We start from the raw sequence: 12,602 nt of genomic DNA, 5'->3' as shown, positions 1-12,602 counted from the left end.
TTTCCAGAGTTACCATCTAGACACGACTGTGGTTTGTTTAACTTCTTTTTAGGGGCTCTGATGACTGTTCAGCGGACTTTTAGAACATAATCATGTCTCTGTTGGTGAGTATGTGATTTATCAATACTCTAATCTAATGCCGGGTTATTGGAGGAAAATATAACGTGCTTTTGGGTTTTAGATAACTTATAGAACCAAGTCGCTGGCTTCTTTCGACAGCCTTGTCTGACTTCTCTCTGACAATATTTAGTTATTACCGTGAGTAAATAAGCCAACATGTTGTGTCATTGCGTTTTTCTTTTATAATGCCGTACATATAACGTCAAATAGAGGGTGTGCACAAAAGTAACTCGCAGAATGATCATTTTAAAATCTCGCGCGGTTTACTGTGTTGTAGCTCGGGCCAGTGGCGCAATGGATAACGCGTCTGACTACGGATCAGAAGATTCTAGGTTCGACTCCTGGCTGGCTCGATAACTTTTGTTTTTCAAATGCCGCCTGTAAATCGAGGTTATTCTTGGTAGGGTAGCCAATCACGTTTCCGTCTGCTACCACAACTCTACCACTGTTTGTAAGCTATGGCCAATGAGCGCTCGTATCGCCACCAAGATTTCCCCCAACAACTACCAAGAAATGACCAATCAGTGTCTCCCAGTGCCCGGACCAACGGTACGGTTGCCGGCTAAAATTTTAAAATAAAATTGATAACAATAACAACCAATTATGATTGCTTCACTTCTTACCAACATTTCGAAAGTAAGTCAATCCTTTATAGCCAGTTTTGGGGAAACTAATTTAACACGGTACTTTACCAAACTACGAGCTACTTCACATTAAAAAACAGTTAAACTACATCTTAACTACTCTAAAAACAAACTAAAGGAAAATATCAGGAAAATGCTACATTTCCAGGGAAATTCACAGTATTTGATCTGACAACCATGGCCATTGAGCTGTGGCATTGTGCCATATTATATGGCAAAGAACATCATGAGAATACTATGAATATGTAGTTTATAATTAACTACCTAAGCTAACTTAGATGACCCAAAGTAGGTAACTACTGAAAAAGCTACTGAAATTTGAATGTAGTTAAACTACTACCCATATACTGCAAATTGTAGTTAAACTAGTAATTGAACTGCATGTAGTTAACTACTCCCCGACACTGTAGGTATTATATGTTATATATATATATATATGAACTCAGCATGCTGTTACACATGTTTATTGTAAATGAATGAATAAATAGCTAAGTTAGCAGACTACAAGGTGATCATGACTGAAAATAACTAGTAGTAATATATTATTCACAGCTGCCTTACATAATGCGTGTCCAAATGTTTTGTCCATCTCATTTTTCACAGCTGTGTTATTTACATCTGTTTCTCAGTTTTCTTTATATTTCATTTTTTAATCTAGATGGAAACTTGCTTCAGGAGATGGGTTGAAGCCTAAACCTTACAGACACAATTGAAGCAACAAAGGTGAAGGATATCAACAAAGTAAAGCCATGGATGCCACCCATGTCCCCAGAGGGAGTTCTGGACAAGGCCAGAAAAGCTTTAATTCAGCACCATGGAGATCCAGCAAACAGAAAACCCCTGCTGGGTTTCTTCGAAATCCAGTTTGGTGTGTTTCACGGGCAGACATTCAGCTGGGTGGCTGAAAATGCCCTGGGGGTATCTGCTTACTGGGGGCAGCTATGAAGAGGGACCCCACAGGAGGCAGTGAAGACACACAAGACCATGCCCACAACAAGATGTGTTTCAGGCAGTATATTGAGCTCTTTCCATCTGGCAGAATTGCCATTGCCATGAAGGAAGAGCAGTATGCTGGGAAAACTCCCCAGCACACTGCGACCACCCAGCACACTTCCCTTCCTCTCTCAGCTCCCTCATGGTTAGGAAGTTGCATAACCAGAAAAGCCTGACCAAGACTGTAAAAAGGCTGGTTTCCCCCCTCAAAGCCGAATGTTGTAAGCAAACATTTATTTGTATAACAAATAAATGTGTTTGTATGTTTAATATGTATTGCTGTTCAATACTCATGATGTTTATCTGTTTGTCCTGCTTTTTTTCTTTTTAGCTTTGACCCAGGCATGCGCATAGCCGTTACCCACCCTCATCCACCTGACTGTTTCCACTGAGCTGGATGACAGCACACTGCTGGCAGAGGCAACTACTGCTGAGGTCTGCTTGCAGAAGACAGTCCACTTCCTGACAGACTGCAAGAGGACTGCCAGTGCTGTCAACTTGGGCCTGATCCTGCCTGTGACATTTGAACCTGCATCATCCATACATCTGTCCTCAAGCACCGGTGGCTGATGCAGGTTTATGCCCAGGATGTCCTGTAAAGGCTGGATGAGATCAAAGCCACTTTCACCGTGCAATATGGTCAGATCTTAAGATTGATTCTATGAAAAAGGTGGCCTGAAAGCTTGCAGGACACAGCTATGGCACCGAGGCAGCCAATGTTGGTAATGACCATGGACAGGTGATCATGTCCGTGCTCACAGCCAGCGAAGGTTTTGGTCTTGGATCAATGATTGAAGGCCTCATCAAGCAATACGGAGTGGCTTTGGTGGCTCCTCCTGAGGTAGTATATGTCGACCGAGACTGCTTTGGCAGCACTCTTCTGAGGAGGAAGTTTGACAAGTGGGAGCTAATGACCATCTGGTTAGACATATGGAACTTTATGCGGAGGTTTGCTGTGGGTTGCAGCACTGACTCGCCAGTTGTATGCCACATTCATGGGTTGCGTCAGCCACTTTATTTTCATGTGGGACTAGGACAACCTGACAGCCCTGAAGGAGGCGAAGTGTGCAGAGCTGGAAGCTGACCAGATACAACCATCCGAGGCTGATATGCTGTGTTGTATCAGCCGAAGCGAGCTACCCCTGCATTGCAGGAGAACCACCCACGGGACCAATGACCAAGGAGACCAAGGCTCTGATTGAGAGCCATATCCAGGCCTTTGAAGGAGACGCAGGTCGTGACACTTTTGGAGTCGCACTAATCAACTTGGCCCAGATGAGCGAGATCCAAATGTCCCATGGGAAGCATGTGGCCTGCATCAAGGATCCTCCAGGTGCGCAGCTCTACACACAGACAGGAACTGTAGTGAAGGGAGGGCACTGTCTGCTAACCCACCGCTGTGCCAGAGGTTCCACGTCGTTCAAGTCATTTCACCTGTTTTGATTTATTCTTCATCATCTTATTATTATTATTATTATTATTATTATTATTATTATGGTGGAATAAAAGAAAATATCTGTCAAAATGAACCACCAAAATTGCTTAAGACTAATGCATGTCATTCTCTCAAGTGACAAAAGAACAAATGTAATGTGCTACCTGTGCTGTAAAGGTGCTTAGAATAAAGAAGCTCATTATTCAAGTGGGAAAAAAGCTGTCATAAACATGACAAAACAAACTGCAGTCTTTGTAATCACGTTAACAGTATGTTGTGGTTGTGTATTCCTGGCTGATCTTTAATTTAAAGCACATACTGCTAGAATTGCATTTGTACAGTTGTACATCTTGCAGTCCCTTGGATAGATATTCCCCAACATGGCTGGATTACCAGCTGGTTAAAGTGGGAAACTGCCCTGGGGCCCCAGACCCCAGAGGGCCCCTGAAGTCCCATGTTTAATACATATCAATTGGTGTTGGTCATTTGTAAATTTGTCAAGGAATCTGCACCATATTAACTAAATTGGGGTCTGCGTTATTGGTTTTGTGGATGCATTGTCAGATTATGTCAAAATCTTGTGAAAAGCTTCATTATTTTAATTTATACCATGCTTACATGGTAAATATTCCTAAATAAAGTTAAGTTGAATGAAATCACCACAAACTGACATAAGTATTATTCCAGCACAGGAGCACTGTTGAAAACTGGATGTGGGAGGTGACAGGGTAGGCTGTAGGACACATTACATAGAGGGCCACTACATTTATTTATTCCACTACATTTATCTGACAGCTACAGGTAGGTGCAAAGATTAACATTATACCAACAAAACATATGATCAGCTTATAAAAAATTATAACGTTTTTACAGACTGACACACCCAACAGAATATGATAGATATATTGACTGTAAACAGCCCCAGCTCAGCGGGATAACAGTTTTGTAGTTTTAATAGTTTACTCAAATTTTATCACATGTCCCTTGCAGCCTGTGTGCTATTGGCATTTTGCCGGAAAACTGGATTCTGCAGGAGGCAAAAGATAAAGACTATGATACTATTGTAATAAACTGTTTGTAATAAGACAGCACAGACTTATTGTCTTGCATGATGTCTAGTATGGGCTGATCCTCTTTATGAACCTGCAACACATACCGCCCTTTGTAGGAGGGGTAGAAGAGAGAAGGGTGGTTATTACGCTCTGTACGTGCACAGATGTGACGTTGGGAGAAATGTTTCTGCCCATGCTCACAGGACAGGAGATCAGGCAGTCTGCAGCTGATAGACTTCTTGTAGTGATGTAATGCTGCCTGTTTAGTGACTACGGATGGCTGTTTGTGCCAGGCTCTGCGGAGTGGGTCAGTCGCGGAGGTGCCGGAGGCGACAGCGGCATAACCAGCAGGATCAGGGGAGCGATTCCGACATGGACGAGGAGGAAGAGGAGCGGATCGTGGGTCAGAGGCAAGGCGACGTCGTCGTCGGCGGCGGCGGCGGCTGCGGCGCAGGAGGCCCGGAGAGCGGCGTCGCCACTGCAGGGCCCAGTGACGCTTGTGAATATGGCAGCGGTCGTGTCAACAGAGGAGGCTTTCGCACCAGCACGGGACCTCCACACCCGCAATCATTAAAGGAATTACCGCCGGAGCTTCTGGTGGAAATCTTCTCTTTGCTTCCCGGAACAGCATTACCAAATGTCGCCCTCGTCTGCAAAAAATTCAGACAAATCCTTAACACTGAAACCATCTGGAGGAGGCGGTGCATTGAAGGTAAATACAGCGATTAATGGACATAAGAGTTCATTGAAACGTTTACGGTTAGACTGCCATAGAAAGCATTGAGTCACAAATACGTATCAGATGTGTTTCTCAGACTATATGAAGGCTCCTTCTAGCCGACAGGTTATGTGCGTCCACGGAAATGTGTTCACCTTAAAAGCATTTCTATTGATCTTCTATTGATCACTAAAGAAATGAGCGTTAACGCTGCGGCCTAAGGTCACTGCTGTAAAAAAAAAAAAAAAAAAAAAACCAGACCAAGGCCCCCTCACTGTTACTGGGCCCATGTCAGCCATGAGACTCTTGATGCAGGGCTCTGAAGCCTGTCAGGGGCCTTTTAATCAGCACCAACACCACCATCACAGTATTGTTATTATAGTCAGATGACAAAAAAAAGTTACATAATCTATGTAGGCTGCTTATGAGACACAAATCATATGTAAATACATAAAGATACACTTCCTGGTTTTATTATAGCAGATACAAACCTTCTGATGTCCACACAGGTCATTGAAAGTTTTGTGTTCTTGAAATTATGTGTGGCCAATATGGATAACATAACTAATGTAATTTTCAATGCAAGTGACTACTTTAAAACAATGGTGCAGAAATCATATAATAGATCATCACTGCTCTTTTTTTTTTTTTTTTTGCAGCTTTGTCCACAATAGTCTAATACAACCAGACATGTAATTTGGTTATTTTTACTCACTTCAGTGTACACTTTCAACATAGATGTTTGCACAAAATATAGATCTAAACTGCAAACAGAATACACATCCCATGATCGAAAAGGAGCAGTGGCAAGAAAAGTCTTTATTATATTATTATAATAATAATATATATTATATGCCTCTTTCTCAAAGTAAATTACATGAAAGGTCTGTTCGTAGTTGGTTAAACCATGTTATATGTTGTATAGTAATGTCTTCGTAGACAAACAAATATCATCTCACATATATTGTAATATCAGCCATTTGAAGTTATTTATAAAGTAAAAATGCTACTAAACATAAGACAATTCCACTTCATCCAATGCAAGGGTTTTCATATCATTATGAATTGAATTATGAATAGATTGTTCTGTCTGTCAGGCAAAACAGGCAATATGAAGATGATAGTCAAAGATCCTAAAATTACTGTAATTATTTTTGATACTTGATAGATAAAATGATTAACCAGTTAATCCAAAAATAGTAATCAGTAGGTTTATTGATACTTCATGTGAGGTGCAGTGGGAGTACTGAGTTTCAAAACATCAAGAGTTAACTGGGAGGAGCAGTAACAGAATCATGGGGTGAGGCAGCAAACTGAATGTGAAATGATAATAGCCTGAGGAATGTTGTGTACTGCAAAGTTACACAACAAGCAGCTTACCAGGCATTTACAGTTAGGGAGGTATCCATTTGTGTGCAGGACAACAGTTGAATACAATAAAAAAACCAACTGAGCGTCTAGTCAAAAACAAATTGATCTGTGATGAAGTGCTTGAATGCAGCATAATGAGACTATCCAGTTTTAAGATCTTACATTCAGTCCAAAATATTGGTTCCCTACATTTGACTTCTGATGAAAATGGGTAGTATTATCTTCTGTTTTTATTCTAATGTTTATACCTCAGGCCAGCTGTGTGTTTAAGACATTTTATTAATCATTGTGAATCAGATGTGATCAGGTCATGTCTGTGTATGCTGACTGTGGTGTCACTGCTTTTCAAATTTCCAGCTAAGCCGTTATCAGTTTACTCAAAGTTTGATCTGGCTTTTGCCGCTGTTTAGTGTTTCACTGCAGATCTGCCATAAGATGTGACACCACGGTTCACATTATGAATATGGAGATAATTGATTACAGTGTTTAAAAGCCTGACACAGCCTGATACAGTTATTTTGCATGCCCAGCCCTTATTAATCATTTTAATGTTTATCCTTCTCCTGTTTAATTTATGTGTTTTCTCTCCACAGAGTTTGGCATGCAGCAAGATCTTAGGAAGATGGAAGTAGGAGGAGTATCTAGCCGGGACCTCTATGTGAAACGTGAGTTTGGCTGCCAATTTAATGTCTCCAGTGAAGTGTTTGTTTCATTCCTATTCGATTATTTTACGATCATATTTGAACTGTCTTGACGTATGTGGGGTAAATATCCAGATATAATTCCTAAACTTCGAACTATAGCAGATGGGAAACATTCCCAGCGAAAGCTTTTTTGATACAAATGTGGTTTCTTTTTCCTATAATGGTACTGCTTTGTTTTTTTAACGTAGGCTCTAGGGCTGCAACTAATGATTATTTTCATTATCCATTAATCGCTGGATTATTTTCTTGATTATTCGATTAGTTGTTTAGTCTTAAAAATGTCAGAAACTGGTGAAAATTGTCTATCACTATTTCCCAAAGCCTTGTTTTGGAATATCAAATATATTGTTTTGTCTCGACCAACAGTCTATAACCCGAAGATGTTCAGTTTACTATCATAGAGGACTAAAGATGCCAGAAAATATTCTTATTTAAGATGCTGGAACCAGAGAACTTCTGCATGTTTTCTTTAAAAAAAAAAAAGAAGACACAATTGATTAGTCGATTATCAAAATAGTTTGCGATTAATTTTCTGTCAATTGGCTAATCGATTAATGGACTTATCATTGCAGCTGTAGTAGGATCCTCTATTTGTTTCTCATTGTGTATCAACAGAGATCTAGAGCTTAAACCAGCTGCCACAGAGCACGCCATGCAAAGCGGTGGCACCTGTTAGGTCTTTGAATAGATTATTTTGGCGCATTACTGCATTCATTAAGAGTGCTGCGTTGGACTGAGTCCACCTCAGTCCGTAGGCGCTCTACACATGCCTGTGTTGTGCCTGTCCAGGTGTCAACCCACGGGTGAAGTCTGGGCGCTTTATGAAGCTCCTTCCGGATTACGAGCACATGGACTATAGAGACGTGTACACACACTGTATGTACATGGGCCTCAGTGTGGATGGCTGCAGCATGAGGGGTTGTGTGTGCGGGAATCTTACTGATTTAGTTTGTAAGCAAACAGTCGCAGCAGTGTTATGCATCCTGTGTGAACAGCAAATGTGTTAATAATTCTCCTCAGCACTGTTTGCTTTCATATTAAGTGTGAGATGGGAAGCCAGATAATTCAGTGTGCTGTGTGTGTTGTTGAGAAACTTGGCTGACTGGAACACAGTCAGTTTACACTTTCTACCCTTTGGGTTTACATCTCAGACTCCATCCTGACAGACGTTAAACAACAACTGAAGTGTGTGGGTTTTAACATCTCCTCTTGTGTATTTAACCGTGCACAGTGTAGCTTATTGTAAAGCATGGGGGTAGCGCTGCTGATACTGATTAGTACGATGTGATGTTGTGCTCTTGTGTTGCAGTGCTTCATCCATACAGACATATCTTGGGCCTATGGCAGCCTGACATAGGCCCTTACGGCGGCTTGCTCAACGTTGTGGTAAGCACAAAAAAATTGGACAACTTAAAATGTTTTCCTGTCAAGACATTTGCATAAAGATGAGGAACAATGACTTAAATTTATTTCTTTTTTCACAAGAAAGCATTACATAAAATGTTCTTTTGGTCATTTATGATTTGTAAATATTCTGCTGCAGAAGCTTTGGCAGGAAACTAATTATAATTTTATTGCTTGTAAGTGACTAAAAGTATTTTTCTTTCAGGTGGATGGGCTCTTCATCATTGGCTGGATGTATTTGCCGCCTCATGACCCTCGTGTGGAGGATCCAATGAGAAGACGGCCGCTCTTCCGTATCCACATGTGGGAGAGCAACAAGGCCACTGTGGAGTGTATGTATGGACACAAGGGTCCCCACAAAGGAGACATACAGGTGAGGGCTTATACAGCACTTTTTGACAAGAGACAAGATACAGATTCTACTTCAATTTGAGGTTAGTAGTTTATAAAAGAAGGTCATCCTCTAATATGTGTCATATTCTGTTATTTTTAGACTGTGAAGAAGGATGAATTCTCAACAAAATGTAACCAGACTGATCATCACCGCATGCCAGGAGGCAGACAGGAGGTTGGTCAAATCAGGGATCTGTTACAACCTGAAACCTGTCGATGACCGCTTTGAATTATGTGCTTATCTTGCTTGATTAGGTTTTTAAAGACCATGTACTTTGATAAGGTCAGAATTATCAGCCATTATCTGCTTTCTATGTTCTCTGTGTGTGTGTTTGTAGGAGTTCAGGACATGGTTAGAGGAAGAATGGGGCCGGACACTAGAAGAAATCTTCCATGAGCACATGCAGGAGCTCATCTTGATGAAGTTCATTTATACTAGCCAATATGAGTGAGTCTCCTCCTTACATACACTTTCTCTGTGGCTCACATCAAGAGTGTGAGTAGGTTTTATGTGAAAGATGGTTCTGTTTTCTCTTGTGGATTAATGTATTACCTGTCTGACAGTCTTGGCAGACTCAAATAAAACTCTCTCTCATATGCTTTCATTCGACAGTAACTGTTTGACATACCGGCGGATCTATCTGCCTCCTACAATGCCCTCTGACCTGCTGCAGCCAGGCCTCTTCAAAGGAACCTATGGCAGTCACGGTTTGGAGATTGTCATGCTCAGTTTCCACGGGACTTCTGCAAGAGCCACCAAGCTCACTGTAAGTCCCATTGCTGCTGCCATTTTTGGGATTAGTGAATAATCATTATCCATGGCTGTGGCAAAGTTTTTGAACAAATTGAAATTACTAATTTGAATATCAACTCTGCAAAGCAGAGTAATCACAGGTTGATTACAACTCTACTAACACTTTGATTTTCTACTGTCAGAAAGTCAGCTATCCTGTTAATCATAAATTACCCAGTAAATGTCCTCTAGGTCATCTCCTTCCTCTCCAACAACAAACTGTTCAGCCAAAGTTCTTGATGTAATCATTGCTTCAGCTTTTAGAATCAGAATCAGAAACAGGTTTAATGCCAAGTAGGTTTACACATACAAGGAATTTGCCTTGATATTGTGGTGTTACCTTTGGAGGCAGTTGGATTCACCAGATCACAACATCACACGAGAATCCATCTTGTCAGGCTTCAGGTTCTGCGCTTTTGTCTGAACCACTGGTGGTCCAGCTGCCTCACAAGGTAAGACAGTGATAGATGGTGATAGCCAGATGGTTCATCCAATCACCTTATCCAATCACCATAATTTTTGAAAGTGCCTGCCCTTTTCCAAACAGTTGATGGTTCTGTGTAACAAACCATCCGGTGCGTCAGCTTAAATGTGGTGCATAATAGTCAAAAAATAGAGGGTAAGAGAAAACAGAGAAAATCTATACAAAGAAAGAGATAAATACCACGACCGTGAAAGATGGGTGATATAACTATATAAATAAAAATTCACAATTAAAATGTGAAATCGTAAATATAGTAAAAATATATTCTAAGTAAAAAGAGCTAAGGAAATGTACAAGTCTGTGTCAGTGGGGGTCCCAGACCTCGTTGATGAGGCCAGCTGCAGACGGGAAGAAACTGTTCTTGTGGTGTGAAGTTTTGGTCTTGAAAGACCACAGCTTCTTGCCAGAGGGGAGTGTTTGAAAAAAAAAAAATCAGGTTCTCCTACACACCAACTGCCTTTAAATAGAATATTCTCACATTTTTGACATTGAAGTTGCAACATTAACCCAGCAAATTTATCCACTATTGGTGCTGACTGCAATTTTACCCCTCCCTACAGGGAGACCCCAACGTTCCTGCTGGGCAGCTCACTCTGGATGTTGACCTAAGTCGGCCTTTGGTCCTCCCAGACTTGGAGCACCAGCGCAACATAGAGGAGCTGTCGCGGCTGGTTTTAGGAGTACATGAAGAAGTGCAGAGGGAGGCGGAACAACAGGCCAAAGACTCTTCTGCCACAGTGAGAGGCACCGCAGAGGGGGCCTGTGATGGTGCTAGCGGAGCAGAAGGGACGGAGGCAGACCAAGGTGCCTGTTCAGACAGCTGCCAGCCAGGTCCCAGCAGCAGCACCCATCCTCCTGAAGCCCAGCCCTTCACTCTGCCCCTAGGGGTTATGGCTCGCAATGAGGTGTATCCTCGCACCTGCAGGAAATGGTAAGTGAGGACATGTAATATGCATAAATCCCATTGTGAAGAAGATGAATTGTTGCAACCTTCACCCCAGTAACAGTGTCATCAAACACAGTGTGCCTATTGTTATTGAGCTGTTACAAGTTGCTCGCTGGTGAAAGTTCACAGCCAATGAGCTAAAACCGTATCAGCCTCTAGCGAATGCTCATCAGTATGTGTGTTAAATGTTGGCTGAATAACTGTTGGGAGAAAACCATTATCTTGAATTTTTAATTAATTTTTATAAGGTTAGGCAGTTAAAAATCATACCACAAGTGACATAGCAATTTTGGCTCTCTCAATTAATCAAACTGGGCAGAATGCAAAGTGGATGGACAGTGCATTTAGAGCACATTCTCTGGTGCATCAAATCATAGTAAAATGTTTTACCAGTCAGAGGCATTTGGCTGTAACTACTGTTTTTATTGCAGATATCATGCAGCCCTATTTCTATCACTGATTCCCAATCAAATAATCTACATCAATCCATGATGAGAATGCTATTAATCTTTACTGTAAATTCATATTCAGCAATTATTACACATTATTAATTATTAAAATAAAATACTGTGACCATAACCATTACCTGTCTTATTTTTTGTGCTTACAGCTTATTACAACAGAGTCAATGACCCAGTGAAATTCATATCCATCAAAATATTTACTGACTGATGAATTGATGTCCCTTCATTTCAGCTTCTATGGGACAGGCCTGATCGCTGGGCACGGCTTTACAAGTCCAGAGCGCACCCCGGGGCTCTTTGTGCTGTTCGATGAGGACCGTTTTGGTTTCATCTGGCTGGAGTTGAAGTCTTTCAGTCTGTACAGTCGCCTGACGGACCACCTAGCCCATGCTCATGCCCCAAACATGGAGCGATTTGAGGCCATGCTACGCAACATGCAGTCCTGGACATCCTGATGCACCAAGCTTTAAGTCTCCTCCCACAATGCAATGCATAATAACATACATCATACACATATCACCTCTGTCCTCCCTTGACAACGTTACTATCATGTTAGCTCGTTTTATTGTCTAATAAAGCTAGTTATATCACCCTGACCCAGCACACTCGCACTCCCGTTCCCATACACAAGCACTTTGAAAGGCCTCCCGAGTCACCGTTTATCACCTCACCTCAGTATGACCTTAATCCTCCAGTGCAGCATGATAGCAGGTCATATTTTTTAATTTATTTATTTATTCCCCACCCCCCCACCCCAGGAGAAAAGGAATGATATTTCATACCACTTATTATGGATCAAACTGTATGTGCCTCTGATTCTAAAACCATGTCTGTACTTGATACTGCTTGAAGAAGATAAATGTGTCCAACGTATTCTACTCCATAGTATTATACTGATTTCGGTGCCCGACATGTTGAACTGCATGCTGCGTTTTAATTTAGATCTAATGGCATCACACTCATAACCATTTCTGAACATGATGAGTTTTTCTGAAGCAGCATGTCTTGCTTTTTAGTTAATTGCTTTAGAGACATAAGAATTTTAAAAAAAGGAGACAGCATCTCAGGTGTATTTCTCTTT

At 41.4% G+C, this 12,602-nt stretch overlaps 1 protein-coding gene and 1 non-coding gene across 5 annotated transcripts; both read left to right on the top strand.

Moving 5' to 3' along the window:
• The first annotated feature begins 4 nt into the window (after positions 1 to 4).
• On the top strand, positions 5 to 12,564 carry fbxo31 (F-box protein 31). Of its 4 annotated transcripts, none has more exons than XM_042410499.1 (12): positions 5 to 104; positions 1,423 to 1,978; positions 2,089 to 4,956; positions 6,927 to 6,998; positions 7,827 to 7,913; positions 8,347 to 8,423; positions 8,647 to 8,814; positions 8,935 to 9,009; positions 9,173 to 9,282; positions 9,448 to 9,601; positions 10,672 to 11,042; positions 11,754 to 12,564. In XM_042410499.1, exons 3-12 carry the CDS (start codon positions 4,521 to 4,523, stop codon positions 11,974 to 11,976), a joined length of 1,773 nt encoding a protein of 590 aa, XP_042266433.1. In that variant the 5' UTR covers positions 5 to 104; positions 1,423 to 1,978; positions 2,089 to 4,520; the 3' UTR covers positions 11,977 to 12,564. The 4 variants fall into 4 exon arrangements, with proteins under 4 accessions (XP_042266433.1, XP_042266437.1, XP_042266436.1 ...); XM_042410502.1 differs by lacking the exon at positions 5 to 104 and adding an exon at positions 235 to 669; XM_042410500.1 differs by lacking the exon at positions 5 to 104 and adding an exon at positions 670 to 756.
• Positions 401 to 473, top strand: trnar-acg. The gene has a single exon. It is a non-coding gene; the product is annotated as a tRNA-Arg (tRNA).
• Positions 12,565 to 12,602: the final 38 nt, after the last annotated feature.

The sequence above is a fragment of the Thunnus maccoyii genome, chromosome 5 (genome assembly GCF_910596095.1).
Source record: "Thunnus maccoyii chromosome 5, fThuMac1.1, whole genome shotgun sequence".
In the NCBI taxonomy this organism is placed as follows: Eukaryota; Metazoa; Chordata; class Actinopteri; order Scombriformes; family Scombridae; genus Thunnus; species Thunnus maccoyii.
The sequence above is the reverse complement of the archived record's forward strand: the minus strand, read 5'-3'. Positions and strand labels throughout refer to the sequence as shown.